The 27,354-nt window shown below is 46.4% G+C and overlaps 1 protein-coding gene across 2 annotated transcripts; it reads right to left on the reverse strand.

Moving 5' to 3' along the window:
* Nucleotides 1-162: 162 nt before the first annotated feature.
* LOC122562326 (E3 ubiquitin/ISG15 ligase TRIM25-like) lies at nt 163-27,107 on the reverse strand. 2 transcript variants are annotated; one of them, XM_043715196.1, is made up of 9 exons: nt 26,921-27,101; nt 25,109-25,342; nt 22,086-22,260; nt 13,531-13,581; nt 9,732-9,800; nt 8,817-8,891; nt 2,854-2,922; nt 2,325-2,378; nt 164-1,603 (listed from the first exon to the last, which is right to left on the reverse strand). In XM_043715196.1, the coding sequence occupies exons 2-9, from the start codon at nt 25,331-25,333 to the stop codon at nt 1,077-1,079; spliced, it is 1,245 nt and encodes a 414-aa protein (XP_043571131.1). In that variant the 5' UTR covers nt 25,334-25,342; nt 26,921-27,101; the 3' UTR covers nt 164-1,076. The 2 variants fall into 2 exon arrangements, with proteins under 2 accessions (XP_043571132.1, XP_043571131.1); XM_043715197.1 differs by lacking the exon at nt 2,854-2,922 and having other exon boundaries at nt 163-1,603; nt 26,921-27,107.
* Between the last annotated feature and the right edge of the window lie 247 nt (nt 27,108-27,354).

Genomic DNA, 27,354 nt, shown 5'->3' on the forward strand with positions numbered 1-27,354 from the left:
AAGTCCCCACCGACCCGCTGAAGCGAAACCCACCCATACATTTACCCCTTACCTAACACTACGGGCAATTTAGCATGGCCAATTCACCTGACCCTGCACATCTTTGGACTGTGGGAGGAAACCGGAGCACCCGGAGGAAACCCACGCAGACACGGGGAGAACGTGCAAACTCCACACAGTCAGTCGCCTGAGGCGGGAATTGAACCCGGGTCTCTGGCGCTGTGAGGCAGCCACCGTGCTGTTTTGGATATTGTCCAGGTGTTGCTGCAAATGCTCCGATGTTGGAGGGTTCAGAAATGCTGAACAACCAGCTACTATCTTCACTTAACCTCATAGGAGGAATAGGTCATTCAGCCCCTCTAGCCCGCTCCACCATTCTGATTGTGGTCTCAACTCTACGTGAGCCTAGACCCCACTGTGAAAACCCATCCAACACTGCTATAAATAGCTTCAATGACCCAGCCTTTTCTCTGAGGAGGGGAACTCCAAAGATACATGACCCTCAAAAGATTTCTTACTTCTGTCTTACACACTAACCCTAATTTTTAAACACTCTCTATATTCTAATTTCTCCCACAAGAGCAAATACACTGTCAGCACTCTTCTTGCCAACTCCCTCCAGGATGTATAAGCTGCAATAAGACTACCCCTCACTTGAAACCCTGACAGACTTGTCCAATAATTGTGTGAATGAGGTTTGGCCTCAGACATGGCTAAGAGCTCATCTCCAAATGAGGATGTACTCAGACTGGGGTCAAGGCCACAAAGTGAACTGTCACTCCAATACAACTCTGCAATTCACAAATGCATTACCGATGAAGTAGAAACAAAATAGTATGGGATGCTAGAAATCAAATAAAAACCACAATGCTGGAAAAGTGCAGCAGTCAGGCAGCATCTGTGGGGAGAGAACAAATCAAATCAAAACTTTACATTTTGTAGTTGTTTCCCCGACAGATGTGACCAGGCCATTATTGTTGGATTATCATTTTCTCCATACTATATCTTAAAAGTAGAAATCTAAATGGTGAGGATGGGCTACTGGAGTAATCCAGAGCCACACAAAGCAGAAACATTTAGAACTGAACCAGGGAGAGGGTGGTGCCAATGTTGCCCAGCCAGAAAGCAGGAAAAACCCGGCCTTGAAACTCTACTTCGTAATAAAACAGCCTCATCATAGAGTCAGTGACTGAATAAAAGGCCACAATCCCTTGGTTATAGTTGAGATGGACTCCTATGATTCTGGGCTGAGAGACATGCAGGATAGCTTCCTGGCCTCTGTGCCAAACAGACAGCTTCTGGCCAAAACTCTCCAAGCACCAGCTCAGTGGGCTCCTTCCTAGACGACTCCTACTCCCTTGCCTATCCAGGCTGACATAAGCAAGCCCAATTGCCCAGAAATTGCTGCCCTCGTTGTTCACTTCCCAGTAATGGCAGCCGCTTGAGAAACTCTGCAGCCCGAGGACCTGCACACAGTTGACAAACCTCCCAGGATGGTCAGGGTAGGGCTGTAACTGGTCGGCCACACTCAGGTGGGTGTACTCGTTACGCACGAGCAGCTTCTTGTGCGCAGTCCGGTGATCAAAGGTGATTTTCGATTTATCTGCAGAAAAACCAGAACAAATCCTCATCATTCAATACAGTCACTGCTGTGGAACAGGGAGAGTTACGCTGCAGGCAATGGCCTCGTGGTATTACACTGGAAAGTTAATCCAGATACTCAGATAGTGGGGACTTGGGCTTGGATCCCACCACACCAGATTGTGGAGTTCGCATTCAGTACAACAGAATTGCATTCAATAAAAATCTGGAATTAAGAGTTTAATGATTATCACGAAACCATTGTCAATTGTTGGAAAACCCAATCAGATTCATTCACATCCTTTACAGAGGGAAATCTGCCATCCTTATCCAGTCTGGCCTAGATGTGACTCCAGACCCACAACAATGTGGTTGCCTCTGAGCAATTCGGAATGGGCAATACATGACAACCCAGCCAGAGATGCCCACGTCCTGTGGATGAATGAGAAACAACATGTCTGGGTCACAATGATCAGAATCCAAGAAATGGACAGACATGGGAACTGTAAAGCACTGCCTCAAACCCACTGTCACAATGAAGCTGGCCATGTGAATGGGGCAGCCCACACCCCACTTCACCTGATCAGTCCACCCACTTCAGCTTCGCGTCCTCACTAAACCTTGCCACTAACTTTCCCACGGAGGGGAGGTCATTGTGAAGCAGCTGAAGGAGGTTGGGTTTAGGGAGAAGTGGATAAGGAGGAAGGGGGAAGGAGAGAGAGATTGTTCTGGGTGATACTCACACTGCAGCAACTCGCATCGAGTCATCGGTAACGTAGCAACATTAAACAGTTTTTCTGTGGGGGAAAAACACAGATACATTTTACTCTCTCACATTTGTGTTGTTACAACTCAGAAAAGTGAAACAACTTAAACAGACTGATGGATTTTCAAACTTGGGCAGATTCTGTTAACATTATCACAAACACACCATTGAGCTTCACACAGCATCAGCAAACATGGAATTATTCACACTGTAACACTGCACACATGGGTGAGAAGTGGGGAACAAATTAATCTGATAAAAGCATGCTCTGTGAGGAAGGCTTTGACCAGCAAAAGCACAGCACACACTTCAGCGTCAGAACCCCAGAACATGACATCTGCAAAGATGAGACATCAAACACACTCCCAGACTGCTTGTGCAGATGCACAACATCCTATTGCACCATTAACAAAGGCAGCACAGTTCCCCTTTCAAACCACAGTCATGTATCCATCACTAAACCAGCAACGTGGGGGTTGTCAGAGAGTGTTATATCTGTCACTTACTGTACTCCTCTGACTGCTCGGCACCTGAACCATGCTTTTGACTGTTTGATGCTTTAGTCTTGGTTGTCTCTGTGGAGTTTGATGAGAAATTATTAACATCTGGAATGGGCTACAATGGATCACTTTATACTATTTTTCTCCCAAATTACCTTATCCACCAGCGTCACTCACCTTTACTCAATACCATTAGATAGTGATCAGGAAGCTTAGCTGGTTTCCCATCTGTCTGTCACACACAGGAATAACAGTACAATAAACAAGAGCAACGCTCAGTTGGGAGAGATCCAAACCCCAGCAGAACCCCTCCCAGAATTTGAAAAGGCTAATGAAAATATAATCAGTGTCAAAGTGTGAACTGAATGAGGGGGATTGGATCCAGTGTTTTGTTCACTTTAAAGTTGTAAGGAACTGTAAGGATTTCAGGTTCAGAGTCAGAGATATACAGCAAGGGAACAGACCCTTTAGTCCAACTTGTCCTTGCTGACCAGAAATAATCTAGTCCCACCTGCCAGCATTTGGCCCATATCCCTCCAAACCCTTCCTATTCATTTACCCATCCAAATGCCTCTTAAATGTTGTAATTGTACCAGCCTCCACCACTTCCTCTGGCAGCTCATTCCATACACGTACCACCCTGTGTGTGAAAATGCTGCCCCTCAGGTCCCTTTTATGTCTTTCCTCTCTCACCCTAAGCCTATGCCCTCTAGTTCTGGACTCCCCTACCCCAGGGAAAAGACCTTGTCTATTTACCCTATTGCCCCTCAGAGTCATACAACATGGAAACAGACCCTTTGTTCCAAACTAAACCAGTGCCACCTGCCTGCTCCTAGCCCATACCACACCAAACCTTTCCTATTCATGGACTTATCCAAATGTCTTTTAAATGTTGTACTTGTACCCACACCCACCACTTCCTCAGGAAGTTCATTCCACACACAAACCACTCTTTAAAAAAAATTGCCCCATGTCTTTTTAAAATCTCTCTTCTCTCACCTTAGAAATGTGCTTCCTAGTCTTGAAATTCCCCATTTTAGGGAAAAGTCAACTACCATCAACTCTACCTATAGAGAGTGTACATGTGTGAGCGTGAGTGTAGAGTGGTCTAAGTCTGTGAGAGGATGCATGTGAGTGTGTCTGTGTGTGTATAGTGCAATGGTGGTCACCTGCAGTGTGATATGTCTACACTCACATACACACTCTCTTTCTCACACTCACAACCCCCCAATCCAGACAGACAGGCAGGCAGGCAGGCAGAGACACACACACACACACACTGGGGTGAATTTGTACTTGCAGAGTTCCATTGTACTTTGCTCAAAAACTGCATGAATTCATGTAAGACTCTGTTATCTCACTTTTTACATTAGAATCAGCCTAAACATTATGGCATAGACAGAGAACATAGGGGGCTAACACCTTCAACATATTGTCTAGCTAACACCAATTGTTACAGTTAACCCGAGAATGTAACTTTTTTTAAAAAAGTTTTGTGATTTACACATGAAAGAAGTGAAACTATCATGGTATTCAAACAGATGAAACACTCAACAAACAATCAAGGTATTTTTCAAAGTAATTTCAGTTACATCACTCTAAATTTTTGCTATAAATTCTGTGCCTTACAATTGAGCCCTCCACGACCACCTGATGAAGGAGCGGTGCTCTGAAAGCTAGTGCTTCCAATTAAACCTGTTGGACTATAACCTGGTGTTGTGTGATTTTTAACCTTGTACACCCCAGTCCAACACCGGCATCTCCAAATCATGATTTTATAAACCTCTATAAGGTCACCCCTCAGCCTCCAACGCTCCAGGGAAAACAGCCCCAGCTCTCCCTGTAGCTCAAATCCTCCAATCCCAGCAACATCCTTGTAACTCTTTTCTGAACCCTTTCAAGTTTCACAACATCCTTCCAATGTCTCAGTATTCCAAAAGTTGCCGAACCAACATCCTATACAGCTGCAACATGACCTCCCTACTCCCATGCTCATTAATTGACCAATAAAGGACTTGAGGGGGTTTCAAGGTAGTCAGGAAGGAACTGAAGAATGGACTTAGGAGAACAAGAAGGGGGTATGAAATAGCTTTAGTAGGTAGGATTAAGGAAAACCCCAAGGCGTTCTACACTTGTGAGGAACCAGAGGCTGGCCAGAGTGAGGGTTGGGCCGATCAGGGATAGTGGAGGGAACTTGTGCCTGGAGTTGGAGGAGGTAGGGGAGGGCCTTAAATGAATACGTTGCTTTAGTATTCACTACTGAGAGGGACCTTGACATTTGAGGACAGTGTGAAACAGACCAATATGCTGGAACAGGTTGATATTAGGAAGGAGGATGTGCTGGAAACTTTGAAAAACATCAGTATAGATAAATCCCCTCGGCCAGACAGGATATAGTCAAGGGTGTGGTGCTGGAAAAGCACAGCAGGTCAGGCAGCATCTGAGGAGCAGGAAAATTGACATTTCGGGCAAAGGCCCTTCATCAGGAATGGATTCATTGGAGAGGATTCAGAGACACAAGATTAATGATTTCTTGCAAACCCATAATTTGCTTCGAGATAGTCAGCATGACTTTGAGGGGGACAGGTCATGCCTCATAAACCTTAATGAATTCTTTGAGGATGTGACAAAACACATTGATGAAGGTAGAGCAGTGGTGTACATGGATTTCAGCAAGGTGTTTGATAAGGTTCTCCATGGTAGGCTCATTCAGAAAGTAAGGAGGCATGGGATACAGGGAGATCTGGCTGTCTGGATACAGAATTGGCTGGCCCATAGAAGACAGAGGATAGTGGTAGTGGATGGAAAGTATTCAGCCTGGAGCTTGGTGATAAGTGATGTACCACAGAGATCCATTCTAAGACTTCTGCCCTTTATTATTTTTATAAATGACTTGGATGAGGCAGCGGGAGGGTGGATTAGTAGGTTTGCTGATGACACGAAGGTTGGTGGAGTTGTGGATAGTGTGGAGGGCTGTTGTAGACTGCAACAAGACATTGACAGGATGCAGAACTGGGCTGGTAAGTGGCAGATGGAGTTCAACCTGGAAAAGTGTGAAGTCAATCACTTTGTACGATCAAATTTGAATGTAGAATATAGGGTTAAAGACAGGAATCTTGGCAGTGTGGAGGAACAGAGGATCTTGGGGTCCATGTTGGCATGTTGGAATAGTGTTCAGTTCTGGTCGCATCATTATAGGAAAGATGTGCAAGTTTTAGAGAGGGTGCAGAGGAGATTTACCAGGATGCTGGAGGAAGCAGTGAGGGTGGTAAGGGGACAAACTGTACCCTGGATTGGGAGGTGGGATTTCAAAGTCCACCACCAAGAGTGGCTCAGGTTGGTTTGGTCCGAAAGGATAAAGCTGCAAGACTGGGTCTGCAGGTGGGGGTGGTGAGGGAACCAACAAGGAGGGAAAAACATACTCAACCTCCTCCTCAACAAACCACTCAGTTCCTGATGTCATTACAGCCTTGGTTCAAACATGGATGACTGAGGAGAATCCCAGAGGTGAGGGGAGTGTGACAGCCCTTGACATCAATGTCATGCCTGCAACATAGGAAGGTGGTTATGGCTGTTGGAGGCCTGTCATTTCATCTGCAGGAGTTCCTCAGGGGAGTATCCTGGGCAGAACCAACCACCTTCAGCTGCTTCATCTCTGATCTTCTCGGCAGTCTGTATATGTGCAGGGATGGTGGTTTCGAGGGTGGGAGTTAAGAATGACAGGTTCCCAGGTCATCATCCTTGGGGTAAGGGAAATAGTGTACAAATCAAAGGAGTTTATGGCTCAATGTTGACTAATTCATCAAAAATAAACTATATCTGTTTCACTAATTTCCTGTAAGGTTGCTTTGCTTGGGCTCTTACACCACATCACAAAAAAGCACATTGCATTGCATTGGGTCAGGAGGATGGTTATTCCCAGTAAATCACTCAGGGTCAGGAGGATGGTTATTCCCAGTAAATCACTCAATTAGTAGTCTTGCTGCTATGATCCAAATAGGGCCCTTTTGGTACATGGGAAACTTACTTTCCATGGTTGCATGTGACTTTTTAATCTCTCAACCAGGATAGGTAAGGAAGGCCTCATAATTAGTTTGAAACCTTTCTTTTTAATAATTCAGTAATTGATATACACAATCTTTATAATATCTTATAATCTGTATCTGATTATCTTAAAGAATATTAATTAAAATGTATTTGTATTACAACTGATTGATTAGAAAAAGACTTAAGAGGTGACTTGATAAAGGTGTACAAGGTGATGACAGGCACAGAGAGAGTGGTCAGAGTAGATGTGTTCCCAGGGTGGAAATGGCTATCACAAAAGGGCATAAATGTAAGGTGATTGGAGGAAAGTTTAGGGGCGATATCAGAAGTAGGTTCTTTAGAGTGCACTGCCAGCAGTGGTAACAGACTCATATGTTAGAGACATTTAAGCAACTCTTGGATAGGCACATGGATGACAGTAAAATGAAGGTAGGTCAGTCTGACCTTGAACAGGATAAAAGGTCACAGAACATTGAGGGTCGAAGGGCCTGTATTATGCTGTTATGCTCTGTGCTCGAAGCGCCTGCGACTCTGCTTAAGGGTTTTGAAGATTCTGTTGAAAAGAATGCAATTTCCTATTTGGAGTAAAGTTACATTAAGTTTTATGAAGCTCCAGTATGACAGGGGAACTCAGTCAGGTTTACAACCTGCAGTATGTGGGAAATGGGAGATGCTCCTGGCAGTCTAGGTGGCCACCAGTTTGACCAGCTGCTGGTACAGCAGTGTGTCTGCCAGGCTGGAAATTGCATGTGCTGTTAGTGGGAATTTCACTTCACTTTGCAGGGGAATGGGGTAATGGAGTGGAACAGAATGGAGGTGACACACAGGCAGATGTAGAAAAGCTACATCAGTCTAACAGGCAGAGCTCAGAGTCCAGCATGGCTGCACTGTATTTGTTTTAATGTAAGTTATAGAGTAAGGCAGTTGAGTTTAAGGTGCTGTTTACAAATGGGAATGTGCTATCATTGCTATCAGAGACATGGTTAAGGGAGGAAGGGGCAGATCTGGGCCAGGTCAACATTCCAGAGTCTAGAATCTTCAGGCAAGACAGGGAAGGGTGGAAAAATGGAGATGGTTCATGATGTTTATCAAAGAGTCAATTACTGCATGAAAAAAATTTTACCATGTAAAGCCCCTCAACTGAGGTCATATGGATAGTATTAAAACAAGGAGGGAGCAATCACCTTGCTGGGGGCATACAACAGATCCACAAAACAGGTAGGCAGCTATAGAAGGGAGATACATCGGTAAATCGCAGGGAAGTATATAAATAAATAAACAAACAGCTGGGGATTTCAACTTTCCTGATATTAAATGAGAGAAACTTGGAGGTGGTGAAATTCTGAAACTGTGCCCAGAAAGTGTTGTTTTCCTTTGTGCGGACTTCCAAGGTCCATATGAGGCAATGACCTTTGGAACTGGAACTTTGGAGTAGCTCTGTATGCACAACCTAGGAGCAGCGTTGTCCAGGAAAGCCAGCACTTAGAAAGTGCAACCACACAGATTATGGCACTAGACTGAATTTTAGTGAACGAAAGCTGCCAAGTGGCCGAAGTGTCATCAGGTCACCATTTTGATGATAATGACTGTAAGAAAGATTTAAAAAGTCGTGTTGGAAAAGGAGAAATAAATGTTCTGAATTTTGATAGGATGAGACAACTTTTGGCCATCACAACTGTTGGAAAACCAAGTTAGAGTGGCGAGGTGCTTGGCCTGGACCCAGTGGGCCGAACAGCTTCTTTCCATGCTGTTAGAATTACAGAGTTTATCAGCAGCTTTTGCTGCTTTACCCCTTTACCCCCACCTCACTTCAGCTGCTCATATCAACATGTGGATGTGCCTTCACCACCACAACACTAAGAGGTGAAGGGAGACAGTGCTCCCACTCTGTCAATCTCGCTGTGACTTTTCTCCTCACTCACTCTTTCTAGCTTGCTTGCCCTCAGGAGGGTTAGCTGTTTGAAATGGTGGTGGCTCCAATGGATCCGAAGGGGAACCTATAGAATGTAAAGGAAACATTAGAATCATATGACAGACATTACCATCACTGTATCATCCACTATCACCATTCGGGGCTTTATTACTGACCAGCCCAGAAAAAGACTAGAGTTTAGAGTTTCTGTAACAAGTGACTCCTAGACTCCCCAAAGCCTGTCCACTATCTCCAAGAGCTGGAAATGTGTTGCTGGAAAAGCACAGCAGGTCAGGCAGCATCCAGGGAACAGGAGAATCGACGTTTCGGGCATAAGCCCTTCTTCAGGAATGAGGAAAGTTTGTCCAGCAGGCTAAGATAAAAGATAGGGAGGAGGGACTTGGGGGAGGGGCGTCGGAAATGCGATAGGTGGAAAGAGGTCAAGGTGAGGGTGATAGGTCAGACTGGGGTGGGGGCGGAGAGGTCGGGAAGAAGATCTCCAAGACACAAGTCAGGAGTGTGATGGAACACTCCCCACTTGCCCTGGATGGGGAAAGCTCCAACAACACTCAAGAAGCTCAACACCATCCAGGACAAAGCAGCCACTTGATTGTTTTTGGATGTGATGCCATTTCACCTTCTCCCCCAGTGACACTCAGTAGCAACAGTGTGTACTATCTACAAGAGACACTGAAGAATTTCAAAGATCCTTAGACAGCACCTTTTCTACTACAGAGGATGACAGGGGCAGCAGATACATGGGAACATCACCCTCTGCAAATTCCTGACCCCCTACCCCAGCATCACAAGGGAGATGACATGCAGCAGTGTCTCTGCAAGCAGGGGGACACTCATTAGCATCACAGCAAGATTTAGGAGGACACATCACTACGTTACGGAGAGCAAGTTTGTGTCTGTCACTTACTTTCTTTATTTGGCTGGCCTGCAGATGGCACTTGGTCTGGACTGTTTGATGCTTTAGCTTTGGTTTTGTCTGCAAGGTGTGAAGAGAAATTAAACTCTAGAATGGATTGTCACATGCCCTTTGACATCAGCTCTTCTCCATCACCCTTTTCACCTTCCCTCCTCATAACTGTGTATCTAGTCTCAGCCTTACTCAACGTCACTGGGATTGTGCTCAGGAGCAGGAGACCTGGCTGATTGCTCTCCTCTTTAACCCAGAGATCTCTCGACATTGATCTGAAACCCTGCCAGACTTCACTTCTCTTAAGGGGTGCTGGCCAAGTGTTATTACAGCTGGATTATTAACCCAGCAATCCCCCAGTGTAGGGCTGCCACGTGGAAACTGGAATTTGAATTCATTACAGTTGCTTATTGTTGGAAAAACCCATCTGGTTTACTAATGTCTTTCAGGGAGGGAAACACCTCAGGGCAATTAAGAATGGGCAATAAATGCTGGCGCAGCATTTATTACTGACCAGCCCAGAGAAAGACTTGCTACAAGGAACCAGGACCTACAGTCTGTGCGATGAGTGACTCCTAACTTCCCAAACTCTGTCCATCATTTACAGGCACGAGACAGGTATACTCTCTATTTGCCTGGATAGGCACAGCTCTAACAACACTCAAGAAGCTCACACATCAGGACAAAGCATTCGCTTGTTTGGCACCCTGCCCACTACCTTCAGCGATCATTGCCTTTAATACCAACGTTTTGGTAAGTCCTTCCCTAACAATACTGGGGATATTCCTCCAACATCTGAACTTCAGAAGTTCAAGGAGACAGCTCACCCTGACCATATCAAGGGCCATTAAGGGCCCACAATAAACCTGGGTCCAGCCATCAGTCACAGGTGCGGAGTTTAGTCCATCAAGACGGTTTCTCCACTCAGTGGGATCATGGCTGATTTGATAAATTGCCAGCTCCTCTTTACTTCATCATCTTTTGTTCAATTGATTTAAAAAAACCTAGCTGACTCAGTCCTGAACATACTTAGTGACAGCCTCAACTCACCTTCTGTAACTCCACAGAAATCCTAACATATAACTTCCCTGCTTCCCACCTCCTGAAAGAGCTGTAATACATTTCTCAGGCATGATTTCCCCTTCAGAAAATCATGTTGATTCTGTTTGATCATATTATGTATTCCTAAATGCTCTGCTATTCCATCCTTTATACCAGACGCTAACATACACCCAGTAACAACTGGCTTTTAGTTAACTGCTTGTAGTCTCCTACCCTTTCTGAATAAGGTATTGGACTGGGACTCTTGTACTCCTCTGACTTTTCCAGAATGTAAGGATTCTTGGAAGATTACCACCAGTGCATTCACTACCTCTATAACTATTTCCTTGAATATTCTAGCTTGCATCCCATCAGGTCCAGGTGACGATCAGCCTTTAGCTCCATTCCTTCCTCTAGTGCTTTTCTCTCGTGATAGTTGGCGTGCATTGCAGCCCTACCCAACTTAAGTATTCAATATTTTGGAATGCGATTAGTGTTATCCACCATGAAGACTGATGCAAATTATTTCAATTCCTCTGCAATGTCCTGCTTTCCCCACCCTTGTTCTCTAAAGGACCTGTGTTCACTTTGGCCTCCCTGTTCCTTTTTACATACTTGAAGCACTTGCTGTCCATTTTTACAGTACTTGCTAGATTAACCCTCCAGTTAACCAGATTAACCCTCCAGTTAACTCCCTCTTAATTTTATTAGCTTTTAAAACAGTTTCATTCCTCTCAGTTACCACAAGAATTTGGCACATTATATGCTTTTCTTCCAATTTACTGTTATCCTTAATTTTCTTGATTGACCATGATCAGTTCACTTCCTTTCTAAAGTACTTCGTCATTGTATATAAATAATTACCTGGGAAACTCCTTTCCCAGTCCACTGAGCCTGACACACTCAGAATTAGAAGTTTAGTACAGTTGTTTCTGACCCAAGTTTCTCACCCTCAAAGTGAATGCCAAATTCTCAGATTACAATTACTGTTCAAGGGGATCTTTTACAATCTGATCAATTATTAAATGTGCCCCCTTACAAACTACCATCTCCAAAATATGCTGATCCCTGGTTGGAACCACAAGATATTGCTCTAGGAAACTGTCCCGAACACACACAATGAACTCTTCTCATCACTACCTTAGCCAAACTGATTTTCTCAAACATCATAGCATAGAATTACTTTACAGCGAGAGGTGCAGGGTACACTCCAATCTTACAGAAAGGGGATTAGGGTTTATCAGAATCTTAGAGAGGGAGGTGGGGTATATCACCGTGTTAGAATGTGGTGCCTGTTCCTTTCCTCCTCTAGCTGGTCTGCAGCTGGCCCTTGGTCTTGGTTATTTGATGCTTCGCCTTGGTTTATTGACTTTCGGTGGGATATTACTCATGCCCCTCTACACGTTAACAGCACAGAGGTGGAATGAGTGGAGAGTGTCAAGCTCCTGAGAGTGGCCATCAACAACAAGCTTTCTTGGACTCTTCATGTGGATGCACTGGTTACAAAGGCCCAACAATGTCTCTTCTTCCTCAGGCAGCTGAGGAAATTTGACATGGTGGTGAATACCCTTGCCAATATTTATAGGTGCACCATCGAGAGCATTCTGTCTGGGTGTATCACTACCTGGTATGGCAGCTGTACCATTCAAGATCGGAGACGGTTACAGAGAGTGGTGAACTCTGCCTGGTCAATCACGAAGGCCAACCTCCCATCTATAGAATCCATCGACCAGGCCCGCTGTCAAGGAAAGGCCGCCAGCATTCTCAACGATCCATCCCACCCTGGCAATGTTTTTCTACAACCTCTACCATCGGGGAGAAGGTACAGAAGCCTGAACACACGCACCAGCCGGTTTCAAAACAGTTTCTACCCTACTGTTGTTAGAATACTGAATGGACTCTCAAACTCTTAACATTCGCCTGTCCCTGTGTTTTTGTTTTTGCTGCTGTTTACCTATTATTTACTATTTATGCTACTTAACTCTGTGATCTGCCTGTCTTGCTCGCAAGACAAAGCTGTTCACAGTGGCTCAGTATATGTGACAATAAATTCAATTTTCTCTGAGGTGTGGAGAAATTAAATTCTGGAATGGATTGTCTTAGACTCTGTTACACCAGAATTTACAGATAATACCAATAGGGTAACTGCATCCCCTTTGAGAGGGGAGAAATTATAGAACCATAGAATCCAGTATAGAAATAGGCCATTCAGTCCATTGAATCCATATTGAATCTCGGACAAGCATCCCATCCAAATGTAGCTCCCAATACTATCCCCATAGCCCCAAATTTACGATGTATAATCCACCTAGCCCTGATCTCTCTCGCTCACCCTATTCACTTTCCCCCTCCTCCTCTTAAATGCATATCTAGTCTCAGCCTTATTCAACGTTACTGGGACAGTGATTAGGAGCAGGAGGCCTGGCTGAATTCCACACACTAACCCAGAGATGTCTAGACATTGATCTGGCAGGGCTCCATACTGTCCAGGAATGAGCAGGATTCGCCATGGTAAATGTGGAGTTACGGGGTCAGTGTCGGGGTGGGTCTAGGTGGGAAGGTCTTTTGAGGGTCAATGGACTGAATGGCCTCTTTCTACACTGTAGGGATTCTATGACTCTTCAATTTCCCCATTCTAAGGGGGTTTTGGGGGGCTCTGGTCCCATCGGTATTATTGCCAGATTATTAAGCTGGAGACTAACTAATATTGTGTGTATAGCTGTGTATTCCAGTGAGGGTTGTAGTAAATATCACTTACTTGTGTCCATCCTCTGGTCTGGATTGGCCAATGCTTTAAGCTTTGTTTTCTCTGTGGTGTAAGAAGACAAAGTATTAATATTGCCCAAAACGTTGACATACTATGGAGGCTTTCTATCTTCAACAGGCCTACAGCACAAGCAACAGTTCAACATGTCCACACCTGTCAAAACCAATGAGCTAACTATTCCACTGCCTAGTGCCTGCTCTAGCCCAGCCATGACATCACAAGTGCTTATTTAAATGCTTCTCGAGTGTGCTGAGGGTTTCTGCCTCTACCAACCTTACAGTGAGTACCAGATACCCACTACCCTGGGTGAAAAGGTTTGCCCTCACATCTCCTCCAAACCACCTTTGCCTTATCTTTGATCTCTCAATTAAGGGGTCATTTTTCTTCCTGTCTACCCTACCTGTGCCTCAATTTTATACATTTCATCAAGTCTCCTCTCAATTTATTTTGCTCTAAGGAAAACAACTCCCAGACTGTCCATCTCTCTGGCCCAGGGAACATCCTGGTCAATCTTCCTTGCACCATCTCCAGTGCTATCACATCGAATTCAAGATAGATCCTTGGACAGGATCTTCCAAACCCATGACTCCTTCTATCTAGAAGGACAAGGGCAGCAGATACACAGACCACCACCTGCTGCAAGCTCCCCTCCCAGTCACTCATCCAAGATAAAGGAGCAGAATTAGGCCATTCGGCCCATTAAGTCTCCTCCACCTTTTGATCATGGCTGATGTGTTTTATAACTCCTGCCTTCTTCCTCTAAACTTTGATCTCCTTACTAATCAAAACCTTGACCTGGCCTCCACAGCTTCCTGTTCCAAAAGGAGTCCTAAAGATTCCCCACCCTCTGGCTGAAGAAACCCTTCCTCATCTCAGTTCAAAACTGTCGCTCCTTCACTGAGTCTCATCACTCCTAATGTTAGAAAATTCTGTGCTGATCACTATCCAGACCTCTCCTATTCTTCAAGTTTCAGGTAGATCTGCCCTCACCTTTTTCAACTCGGTGTTCAGACTCGGAGTCCTCTGCCGCATCTCTTACGACGAGCCCAGAGTCACTGGGATCATTCTTGTACACCACCTTTGAACCTTCCCCAAGGCAGGTACATCTCTCCTTAGATACTGGACCAGATTACTCAATATTCTAAATGCGTTCTGACCAGAGCCTCATACAGTCTCAGCAGTACGTTCCTGCTCTTGTAGGTGAAAGTGGGGACTGCAGATGCTGGAGATCACAGACAAGATTAGTGCGGTGCTGGAAAAGCACAGCACGTCAGGCAGCATCAGAGGAGCAGGAAAATCTACACGTCGGGCTGGAGCCCTTCATCAGGGAATGCTATCCCTGCTCTTGTATTCTATTCTTCTTGATATGATTGCATTTGCCTTCCTAACTGCCCACTGAAACCTGCACGTTTACCTGAAGAGAATCCTGAACTCGGACCCCCAAATCCCTTTGTTTCAGATTTCTGAATCCTTGCTCATTTAGAAACTGGGCCTATGTCTTTATTATTCCTACCAAAGTGTATAACCTCTCACTTTCCCACATTGTATCTTCTTTGCCCACTCTTAGTCAGCCCAAGTCCTTCTGCAGCCTCCCCACTTCCTCCACACCTACCTGTCCCTCCACCTTTGTGTCAGCTGCAAACTTACCAACAATACCCTCAGTTCCTTCACCCAGATCATTAATGTATAATATGAATAGTTATGGTCCTAACAGTGACCCCTGCAGAGCTCCACTGGTCACCAGTTGCCATCCTGAAAAGACCCCTTTATCCTTTTGCTCTGCCTTCTGCCAGTCAGCCATTCCTCTATCCATGCCAGTACCTTGCCCCCTAACACCATGGGCTCTTATCATATTTAACAGCCTCCTGTGTGTGGAACCTTGTGAAAGGCTTTGTGGAAATCCAAATAGATCACGTCCACTGGCTCTCCTTTGTCTAACTTGCTTATTACCACCTCAAAGAATTCCAATAGATTTGTCAGACATGAGCTCCCCTTGATGAAGCTGTGCTGACTCGGCCCTATTTAGCCATGCACTCCCCGATACTCCACCATCTCATTCTTAGAGGTAGTGCAGGGGCCCCCTGTGGTCATCTCCCTTTCGAACACACACTGTTTTGGATACTGTTGGGGAAGATGAGCTGCACAAGCGGGGACAAAAAAGAACAGGAGGGTTATTGTGGGAGGGGATTCAATTGTAATGGGGACGTGCAGCCACAGAAGACATTGCAGGATGTAAACTGCCTCCCCTGTGCTAGGTCAGGGATGTCAATGAATGGCTGTATGGCATTGTGAAAGGCAAGGGAAAACAACAGAGATCCGTTTGTTAATAATAACATCAGTTTAAAAAGGGATGAAGTCCAGCATGCAGAAGTTAGGGAGCTAGGAAGTAGGTTAAAGAAGAGGACCCCAAAGGATTCCTTCTGGTGCTATGTACTAGTGAGTACAGAAATAGGTTGAATGAACATGTGGCTACAGAAATGGTGCAAAATGCAAGGTTTTAGATTTCAGGGAAGTTGAGATGACTTCTGTAGACAGCAGAATCTGTACAACACATACGGGTTGCAACTGAACTGGAATGGAATCCGCATTCTTGCAGGGCTGCTGGGGAACGTTTAAATTAACTTGGCAGCGGAGGAGTTACAATACAAAGAGAGAGTTCAGCAGGGGAGGGCTATGGCCAAAATTAGAACAGACAGCTAGTCAGTCAAAGCAGCATAAAAACTATAGCCCACTTACGGCACAAGGGAGCTTGGCAAAGGTTAGATGGTATTTATTTTACTACTGGTCATCTGATAGTCAAGGTGATGAGTTCATGGGAATATGAAGCTATTGCTATCACTAAAACATGGTCATGGCGTGGCGTGGGGGAGGGCGGGGGGGAGAGGAGGAGCAGGAGTTTGGTAGCTCCAGGATATAGGGTCTTCAGGAGAGACAGGGACAGAAGTTAAGGAATAGGAAGTGTCTCAATATTGATCAGGGAATCGATTACAACACAGAAGAGATGACATATTAGAAAGTTCCTCAAATGAAGCCATAGGGGTAGAACTTCAAAACCATCACATTACTACCGTACCCTAAAAGTTCAGAGAGACACAAGAGCAGGTATACAGGCAAAGTTCGGTGAAATAAAACTAAAGGGTAGGGAGACTGGGTTATTTCAACTTCCCCGGCATTAACTGGGGTAGTCATAGTGTGAAAGGTTTTAGAGGGAACAGAATTCTTAAACTGTATCCAGAAGAGATTTTGCAGCCAGTCTGTAGAAAGCCCGAGAAGAGAGGTGATGAACTGGGATTTAATCTTAGGCAGTGCAGCTGGCCGAGGGTTTGGAGTATCAAAGGGAAGCATTTTGCAGGCAGCGATCGTAACTCCATTAGTTTCCAGACTGTCCTGGGAAAGGACAAGAATGGGCCTGAAATCAAACTTCTCAATTAGAGGGAAGCTGGTTTTAATAAAATCAGATAGGAATTGGCCAGAATGGACTGGCAGCTGATACTTTCAGGTAAATGTGTCAGAAAACTGGGACCCATTTAAGGAGAAAATAGGGAGAGTCCAGGGTCAGCATGTTCCAATAATTAAAAAAGCAGGATCATCAAATCCTGTGAACCCTGGATATTGACGGATACATGGGATTGGAGAAAGACAAAAAGGAAGGCTTCTGGCAGATAACAAGGGCTCAAAAGAGCAGAGGCCCGAGAGAAGTTCAGAATGTGTGACGGGAAACTTAGACAGGAAATTAGAGGAGCAAAATGGGCGATGAAAGAATAATGGCAGGTAAAATAAAAGGAAGTCCTTTGTTATTTTACAATTAAATTAAGGGGGATATACGATAACTAGGAAACTTAAGGAGCACAGTGGGAATTTGCATATGGAGCCAGAGGATGTAGGTAGGGTTCTAAATAAATACTTTGTGTCTGTGTTCACTAGTAAAAGGGATGACATGGGTATTGAAATCAGGGAGAAGGACTGTGATACAATTGAAGAAATTAGTGTCCAGAGGAAATTCTGAGTGGTCTCAGATTTAAAAGTAGATAAATCTCCAGGGCCAGATGAAATGTATCCCAAGCTGTTGAGTGAGGCAAGGGAGGAAATAGCAGGGGCATTGGCAATAACACTCAATTCCTCTCTGGCCACAGGGGATGTGCCAGAGAACTGGAAGACAACTAGTGTGGGATCATTATTCAAGAGGGGAGCAAAGAATAAATCAGGAAACCATAGGCCAGTCAGTATAACCTCAGTAATAGGGAAACTACTGGAAGCAATTCGGAGGACCAGAACTAAATCTGCATTTGGAGGGGCAGGGCTTAATTATGAAGAGTCTGGTTTTGTTAAGGGAAGGTCATGTCTGGCCAACTCAGAATTTCTCAAAGAGGTGACCAGGTGTGTCGATGAGGGCATTCAACATAGCCTACTTAGACTTTAGCAAGGCTTTCAATAAGGTCCCACATGGGAGACTGATAGCCAAGGTAGAGTCCGTGGAATCCAAGGAAATTTGGCAAATGAGATACAGAATTGGCTGAGTGGTAGAAAGCACAGGATGATGGCTGATGGTGTGTGTGCGACTGAAAATGTGTCCAGTCGGGTTCTACAGGGATCTGTCTTGCTGTTTGTGGTTTATAAACCAATTTAGACTTGAATACTGAAGGGTTGATCAGTAAGAAGACAGTATGAAAAAGTGGTGGGTTGGTAAATAATGAGGAGATGGATAGCCTTAGAGTACAAGATGATAAAGATAGGCTGATACAATCCGGAAAAGAGAGAGATAAGAAGTCTCCAGGGCTCGATGGGATCTGCCCTCTGTTATTGAGAGAAGCAAGAGGGGAGATTGCTGGGGCCTATACCAAGATTTTTGTCCCCTCGCTAGCCACCAGAGAGGTCCCAGAGGCCTGGCGAGTAGCTAATGCTGTTCCTGTACTCAAGAAGAAACATATGGATAATTCAGGAAACTATAAACCAGTGAGTCTCACATGGTTGTGAGTGGTTGTGAAGCTACTGGAGAGAATTCTTAGGGAAATGACTTATGTGCATTTGGAAAAGCATAGCCTAATAAGGGATGGTCAATTTGGCAGGGCAGCTCATGTCTTATTAAAATGATTGAATTGTGAGGTGACAAAGGTGGTCAATCAGGATAGAGCAGTGGCTGTTGTCTCCATGGATTTTAATAAGGATTTCGACAAGGTCCCTCATGGTAGGCTCAGGATCCATGGTGACTTGGTTGGGTGGATTTAGAATTGGCTTGCTCAGAAAAGACAGAGGGTAGTGCTGGAAGAGTGTTTTTCAGGCTGGAGGTCCGTGATTAGTGGTGTTCCGCAGGGATCCGTACTGGGACCTCTGCTCTTTGAAATATATATAAATAACTTGGAAGAAAATGTAGATGGGTGAGTTAATAATTTCCACACAATACAAAGATCAGTGGAGTTGTGGATAGTGTAGGAAGTTGTCAAAAGGATACGGGGATATAGGACAATTGCAGATATAGGTGGAGAAATGGGAGATGGAGTTTAATCTGGGTAAGTGTGAGGTGCTGCACTTTGGGAGATCAAATGTTTAGGCAAAGTATAGTTAACAGCAGGACCCTGAACAGCTTTGATGTACAAAGGGATCTTGGGGTTCAAGTGCATAGCTCCCTGAAAGCAGCCACACAAATAGATAGGGCGGTAAAGGTAGCATATGGCATGCTTGCCTTTATCAGTCAGGGAATTGAGTACGAGAGTCAGCATGTCATGTTGCAGCTTTTTAACTGCTGTTAGGCATTACAGTACTACATTCAATTCTGGTCACCACATTACAGGAAGGATGTGGAGGTTTTGGAGAAGGTGCAGAAGAGGTTTACCAGGATGCTGCCTGGATTAGAGGGTATGAGCTCTAAGGAGAGGCTAGAAAAACTCAGGCTGTTTTCTTTGGAGCAGTGGGGACTGAAGGGAGATTTGATAGAAGTCTATAAAATTATGAGATGCACAGATAGATTCTGACCATCAATCCTTTCACCACCAGAAATTGAAATGTCTAAAACTAGGGGGCATGCATTTAAGGTGGAGGGGGCTCAAATGAGATGGGAGGGGGACATTTTTTACACAGTGGTAGGAGTCTGGAACACACTGCCAGGGGTGATAGTGGAGACAGATACAATAGGAGTATTTCAGGGACTTTTAGATAGGCACATGAATATGCAAGGAATGCAGGGATATGGACCAAAGGCAGACAGATGGGATTAGTTTAATTTGGCATCACATTTGGCACAACTGTTCTATGTTCAAATGCACTTGGGAATGAGCTGGAAATGTGTTGCTGGAAAAGCGCAGCAGGTCAGGCAGCATCCAGGGAACAGGAGAATCGACGTTTCGGGCATAAGCCCTAATTGAAAAGGACACCCCCCGTCCATCTCTGGCTAAACCTTGTTGGGGTGCTCCTCATCCAGCAGCATGCTCAGGTGGTGATCATATCCCTTCAGGCCTCGGCGATGGTAACCAGACGTCAGGGTATGAGTCCCACCACAGCTCCGGGCACTTGGTGGCAAGTTCTCAATCAGATCAGAAATCCGTTCTCTGAGAAAAAGGGAACAGGTGACAGACAGAGTCCGACAGAATGATTCAATTTTAAACATGATCTGACAGCCAGCCCCATCATTAGTCCCAACCACTCGGGGTCTTAATGATTGAAGGATACTCCTCCTCAGCCCCTCCTCCTCATCAGGTTTTGTTCAGTGTCCACTCCCAGAACAAGTCTCCCAAATCACTTACAATGGCGTTTCCACCCTCCAAACTGACCACCCACCAAACTGACCAACTCCAAACTGACCACCCACCAAACTGACCACCCACCAAACTGACCACCCTCTGACTCTCACCCATCACAATAACTCAGCGAGTGTTCAATCACTGACACAGTCTCTCACCACAGCAACGTCTTCATGGCATTTTCCGACACGACCCAATCTTAACTCTGTGAAGAAGGTGGTGATCTGAGCACATCGAATTCAGCCGGCATCCCTGCTGTCTTCTGTCCACTTTCCCGTCCACAAAGTGTACCCCCAGATCTTTCATTATCAATCTTATGTTTAAAACCTCCCATTCCCTGTTCACACTTCCCATCACAGAGTGCAAACACTGACCCAGAGCAGGCCTCCCCTCCCCGTTTCCCCATCACTGCTTCAGTACACACCTGCATTCCTCACCCTACCACTCAGACTCAATTAACCATAAACTGAAGCCCCACCTTAACCATCTCCAACTGGGATGGTAATGCCACTGGGCTAGTAATCCAGAACCCAAGCTGATGTTCTGGGCACGTGGGCTCGAATCCCACTAATGGCAGAGGGAGAAATTAGAATTTAATAAGTAATCCAGAATTAAAACCTGGCCCTAATGGAGTTTACTATCAGTTGTTGTACAAATATATGGTTCAAACCTAACGTGCTTGCCTGGTCTGACCTAAAGCTGACATTAGACCCACAACAATGTGGTTCATTCTTAATGCACCCTGAAATGGCCAAGCAAATTCACCTGGAGTATTGTGTGCAGGTTTGGTCGCCATACTATAGGAAGGATGTGGAGGCACTGGAACTGGTGCAGAGGAGGTTTACCAGGATGTTGCCTGGTATGGTCGGAAGATCATATGAGGAAAGGCTGAGGCACTTGGGGCTGTTTTCATTAGAGAAAAGGTTTAGGGGTGACTTGATAGAGGTGTATAAGATGATTAGGGGTTTAGATAGGGTCGACAGTGAGAATCTTTTTCCACGTATGGAGTCAGCTATTACAAGGGGGCATAGCTTTAAATTAAGGGGGGGTAGGTATAGGACAGATGTTACCAGGATATTGCATGGAATGAGAGCTTCAGTTATGAAAAGAAATTGGATAAAATGGGAAGCAAAAACAGAAAGTGCTGGAAAACCTCTGCAGATTTGATAATCTTTATTCCTTTACTTTCCTACTTAACACTAGTAAGGACTGTAACGTTAACTTTACCTTTATTTCTGTATTTCTCTATTTATGATACAAAGTGCTTTCACTACTTCCTTCTGGTCCTCATACTTTCCTGTCTTGCACATGCAGCCCGAGAGTTAGGGAGGTCTACAGCACAGAAAAAGCTTCTTCAACGCCTCGGGTCTGCGCTGGGATTCTGCCCAATCTTGCTCAGCAACATTTTAACATGCCCCTTCCTTGGTCTCCTAATAGCTTCAAGATCCCTGCACACTTGGTATTCTCCGCTAGGGCCGCTTGATCTTCTCCCTTTGTATCCGCTAAAAGCCTCTTTTTTTTCTTTGTTATGTAGTCCCAAATATTCCTAGGTATCCAGAATTCTCGGGGCTTGTTGTTCCTACAGTTCACGACTGTAGTCTCACCAATCCCATTTGAACGTTCCCCTCGCCACCCAACAGTGTGGGGTGACAGGAAAAGGGCAGAGAAGTAGGGATGGGAGGGAGACGATCTGATGGGTTAGACGACCTCCTTCATGCAGTAAGCATTCGCTGATACCGCTGTAAGGAGCGGCAGCTGCCAGAAAAGATGGTGCACAAGAAACTGATCTAAATCTGGTATGTTTCCACTCACCGGCCCGATCCACTTGATTGATTCTCTGCTGCATTGGAGCTTTCAACTCCCGAACCAGAACCTGCTTCAATGCAGAAACCACTTTTTGAACAAGCTCCACTTTCCGGACATTCACTTCAGCAGGATTGGGGGGTGTGCATGCTTTCAACGAGATTGCAGGAAGTTCACCAATGCTCTGAAAACAAACATTCATCTTGAACACAGAACTCACCACTAAATCAGAAGACAACTGATCATATTCTGAAAATAGGAACTCATCTCCAACATTAAAAAAAGGGCCATTCGGCCCAGTCCATCATTCAATTTGATCCTAGCTCATCTACTTCAGTCGGGGAATTGAGGGATATGGAGCCAGGCCAGGAAAGTGGACGTGAGGAATGCTGAATCAGCATTGATTGGAATGAATGGTGGAGCAGGCTCGAGGGGCCAAAACAGCCTACTCCTGTCGTTGTTTCTTATTCAACATTTCCCTATGCTGTTTACAATACAGAGAAATCTAGTAAGTAAAGTGCTGTATCTCCTCAGTGTCTCAGCCTCCATGGCCGAGCCTCCATGGCCGAGCCTCCATGGCGCTCTGAGATAGAAAATCCCAAAGATTCATCATCTCTGTGAAGAAATCCACGGTGGCACAGTGGATGGCACTGCAGCCGCACAGCGCCAGAGACAACTGACTGTGTGGAGTTTGCACCTTCTCCCCGTGTCTGCGTGGGTTTCCTCCGGGTGCTCCGGTTTCCTCCCACAGTCCAAAGATGTGCAGGTTAGGTGAATTGGCCATGCTAAATTGCCCGTAGTGTTAGGTAAGGGGTAAATCTAGGGGAATGGGTCTGGGTGGGTTGCTCTTCAGAGGGTCGGTGGGGACTTGTTGGGCCGAAGAGCCTGTTTCCACACTGTAAGTAATCTAAATAAAAAATCCCTCATCTCAGAGCTAGATGACCTATCACTTAGCCTGCAACTATGTTTGCATGATCTCAACTGCCAGCCAGAGAGAAACATCCTCCCATCTACCCTATCAAGCCCTGAAAGAAGTTTGTTTGATTAGATCGGATTTTTAGATTAGATTCCCTACAGTGTGGAAACAGGCCCTTTGGCCCAACCAGTCCACACCGACCCTCTGAAGAGTAACCCACCCAGACCCATTTCCCTCTGACTAATGCACCTAACACTATGGACAATTTAGCATGGCCAATTCACCTAACCTGCACATCTTTGGACTGTGGGAGGAAACCGGAGCACCCGGAGGAAACCCACATAGACACGGGGAGAAGGTGCAAACTCCACACAGTCAGTCGCCTGAGGCGGGAATTGAACCTGGGACTCTGGTGTTGTGAGGCAGCAGTGCTAACCACTGTGCCACCGTGCCATCCTTTGCTTGAATTACATCACCCTCCATTCTTCCAAACTACAGAATGTAGGTCCAATCTAGGTAATCATGCCTCATAGGACAATTCTCATCCCAGGCATTAGTTCAAAACATTTGCAGACTGCCAATGTTAAATGTCAAGCCTTTTGCTGAGGCAGTTCACAGTAGAGGGGAACATGCAGGTGATAGCATTCCTATGTATCTGCTGCCCATGTTGTTCTAGATGGAAGTGATTGTGGGTTTAGAAGGTGCTGTCTAAGGAGCCTTGGTGGTTCCTGCATTGCACCTTGTTGATGGTCCACATTGCTGCTACTGAGCATCAGTGGCGGAGGGAGTGAATGTTTGTGCATGTGGTGCCAATAAAATTAAGTGCCTGCTTTGTTCAAGCTTCAGTGTTGTTGGGGTCAGGGCTGCTCTTATCCAGGCAAAAGGGGAGTATTCCATCACACTCCTGACTTGTGCCTTGTAGATGGTGGACAGGTTTTAGGGAGTCAGGTGGCGAGTTACTCACTGCAACATTTCTAGCCTCTGATCTGCTCCTGCAGCCACTGTATATATGAAAGACATATGCTGGAATTCAAAGTCGACAGGCAGGTGGCTGGAAGAACACACCAAGGCAGGCAGCATCAGACGGTGGAGAAGTCCGCGTTTCAGGTGTAACCCTTCTTCAGGGGGAGGGGCGTGAAGACTCCTGAAGAAGGGTTACACCCAAAACATCCACGTCTCCACCTCCTGATGCTGCCTGCCTTGCTGTGTCCCTCTCCCTCCTGATGCTGCCTGCCTTGCCGTGTTCCCCCAGCCTCCTGCCTGTCCCTCCTGATGCTGCCTGGCTTGCTGTGTTCTCCCAGCGTCCTGCCTGTCCCTCCTGATGCTGCCTGGCTTGCTGTGTTCTCCCAGCGTCCTGCCTGTCCCTCCTGATGCTGCCTGCCTTGCCCTGTTCTTCCAGCCACCTGCCTGTCTACTCTGTATTTATAAGGCCAGTCAATTTCAGTTTCTGGTCAACGATAACCCCAAAGATTTGATAATGAGGGTAATGCGAATGAATGTGTAACGGCAATTATTAGATTGTCTCTCATTGAAGATGATTATTGCCTGCCATTTGTTTGACATAAATGCTACTTGTGAGCCCAAACCTGGATATGATCCAGGTCTTGCTGCATTTGAACATGGACCAGTTTGGGCCTAAGGGTCTGTTTCCATGCCATATTATTCTATGACTGCTTCAGTATCTGAGGAGTTGTGAATGCTGCTGAACACTGTGCAACCATCAGTGACCATCCGCACTTCCGACCTTATGACAGAGGGAAGGTCATTGATGAAGCAGCTGAAGATGATTGGGTCGAGGACACTACCCTGAGGAACTCCTGCAGAGATGTCCTGGAGCTGAGATGACTGACCACCAACAACCACAATCATTTTCTTTTGTGCCAGGTATGATTCCAGCCAAAGAGTTTGCCCCCGATACCCATTGAATCCAGTTTTGCCAGGACTCCTTCCTGCCACACTCGGCAAACGTAGCCCTTTTGTCGAAGGCTATCACTCACCTCATCTCAAACGCCTACACCAACACAACAACTGCTTAAAAACACTTCCTCATCCAGCATTTGTGTTAGAAAACAGACACTGTTAGAAACTGGAAAAAGACTATCAAAGAAAGTCAAACCTTCCAGAAGTGCATGCTCCCAGTGTGGGACAGCAGTGAATCAAGCTGCTCCTTGTATTCCTTCAGTTTATCGAGCTGGGTGTTGATCTGATCAAGTGCATCAGCAACTTGGCTCGCTGCTTTGTTCTCCTCTTCCTCAATTAGTTTAGCTGCAATCTTCTCTTCCTCCTCAATTAGAGTTTTCATCTCATTGAATTCACTGGAAAGTGACAATTTCTGCTTCATGGAGGAATCCTAACAATGAAGATTGAAAGTTCAGGGTTTCATGCAGAACTTTACTTGTCATAGATAAGGCAGCAGGACAAGTGACTAAAGTATTATTGAAGGAGCACTAATTCCATTAGTTTTAAAATATCTACAGAAAAGAATTGGTCTGGTCAACAGGTTCAAGTTAACCAGGGCCAATTTTGGTGGTATTCAAAGTTAAAAATCACAACACCAGGTTACAGTCCAACAGGTTTATTTGGAAGCACTAGCTTTCGGAGCACTGCTCCTCCATCAGGTAGCTGTGGAGCAGGACCATAAGACACAGAATTTACAGCAAAACATTAGTGTCATGCAATTGAAATGAAATATTGAAGAAACCTGGATTGCTGTTAAGATTTTCATCTTTTAGAATGCGTTGCAGGTTTAGGTTCATTGATATGTAAACCCCAGAACTACTTTTAAGTCACATTCTCGAGATAACTTAAGGTTTTATAAATAAGGTGACATCTTGGCTCAGACAATGCAGTAGAGCGCGAGAGGGAGCGCGCGAGAGGGAGCGCGCGAGAGGGAGCGCGCGAGAGGGAGCGCGCGAGAGGGAGGGAGCGCGAGGGAGGGGGCGAGAGGGAGCGCGCGAGAGGGAGCGCGCGAGAGGGAGCGCGCGAGAGGGAGCGCGCGAGAGGGAGCGCGCGAGAGGGAGCGCGCGAGAGGGAGCGCGCGAGAGGGAGCGCGCGAGAGGGAGCGCGCGAGAGGGAGCGCGCGAGAGGGAGCGCGCGAGAGGGAGCGCGCGAGAGGGAGCGCGCGAGAGGGAGCGCGCGAGAGGGAGCGCGCGAGAGGGAGCGCGCGAGAGGGAGCGCGCGAGAGGGAGCGCGCGAGAGGGAGCGCGCGAGAGGGAGCGCGCGAGAGGGAGCGCGCGAGAGGGAGCGCGCGAGAGGGAGCGCGCGAGAGGGAGCGCGCGAGAGGGAGCGCGCGAGAGGGAGCGCGCGAGAGGGAGCGCGCGAGAGGGAGCGCGCGAGAGGGAGCGCGCGAGAGGGAGCGCGCGAGAGGGAGCGCGCGAGAGGGAGCGCGCGAGAGGGAGCGCGCGAGAGGGAGCGCGCGAGAGGGAGCGCGCGAGAGGGAGCGCGCGAGAGGGAGCGCGCGAGAGGGAGCGCGCGAGAGGGAGCGCGCGAGAGGGAGCGCGCGAGAGGGAGCGCGCGAGAGGGAGCGCGCGAGAGGGAGCGCGCGAGAGGGAGCGCGCGAGAGGGAGCGCGCGAGAGGGAGCGCGCGAGAGGGAGCGCGCGAGAGGGAGCGCGCGAGAGGGAGCGCGCGAGAGGGAGCGCGCGAGAGGGAGCGCGCGAGAGGGAGCGCGCGAGAGGGAGCGCGCGAGAGGGAGCGCGCGAGAGGGAGCGCTCCTCCCACCCTCACTCCTAACATTGGCCCTCAATGCCCCTGCGCCCTTCCTCACTCCTGACACTGATCCTCAACATTCTTACATCCCCCAACTCCTAACACCAACCCTGAATATACCCACCCCAACACTGACCCCCAACATACACCAACCGCACACCAAGACAGCCTCAACGCACACATTCCACTCATGATTTTAAGAGCCCGACGGTAACCACATACCGTGAGGTGTTGTTTCTTATACCGCACAAGCTCCAGGTGATGCTGTAATTGGATGATTTGATATTGCAGATTCTTCCGCTGGGTCTTCAGGTCTGCCTGAGGAAGGCAGACATTCTCATCAATGTCATGTTATCAGTAGATCACTTCAAACTTATTGAAACACGAGCACCACAACCTCTCCACACCTCATGCCTAAGAAAGCCACTCAGGACTGGGACAGAACCCCTGGAGAGCAATGCTTGGAGCTTCTCTGGGTCACCAGGATAATACCAGAGCTAAAAGGTTTAAACAAAAAGATGGCGCAGGCAGGTAGTATTCCCTGGAAATAGACAATTAGTCAGAAGCTCAGGTGCACAGAAAAATGACAAACAGAATCCAGTGGAGGGGTGTGGGATAATACAATAGAACATAGAACAATACAGCGCAGAATAGGC

This window comes from Chiloscyllium plagiosum, chromosome 24 (assembly GCF_004010195.1).
Source record: "Chiloscyllium plagiosum isolate BGI_BamShark_2017 chromosome 24, ASM401019v2, whole genome shotgun sequence".
In the NCBI taxonomy this organism is placed as follows: Eukaryota; Metazoa; Chordata; class Chondrichthyes; order Orectolobiformes; family Hemiscylliidae; genus Chiloscyllium; species Chiloscyllium plagiosum.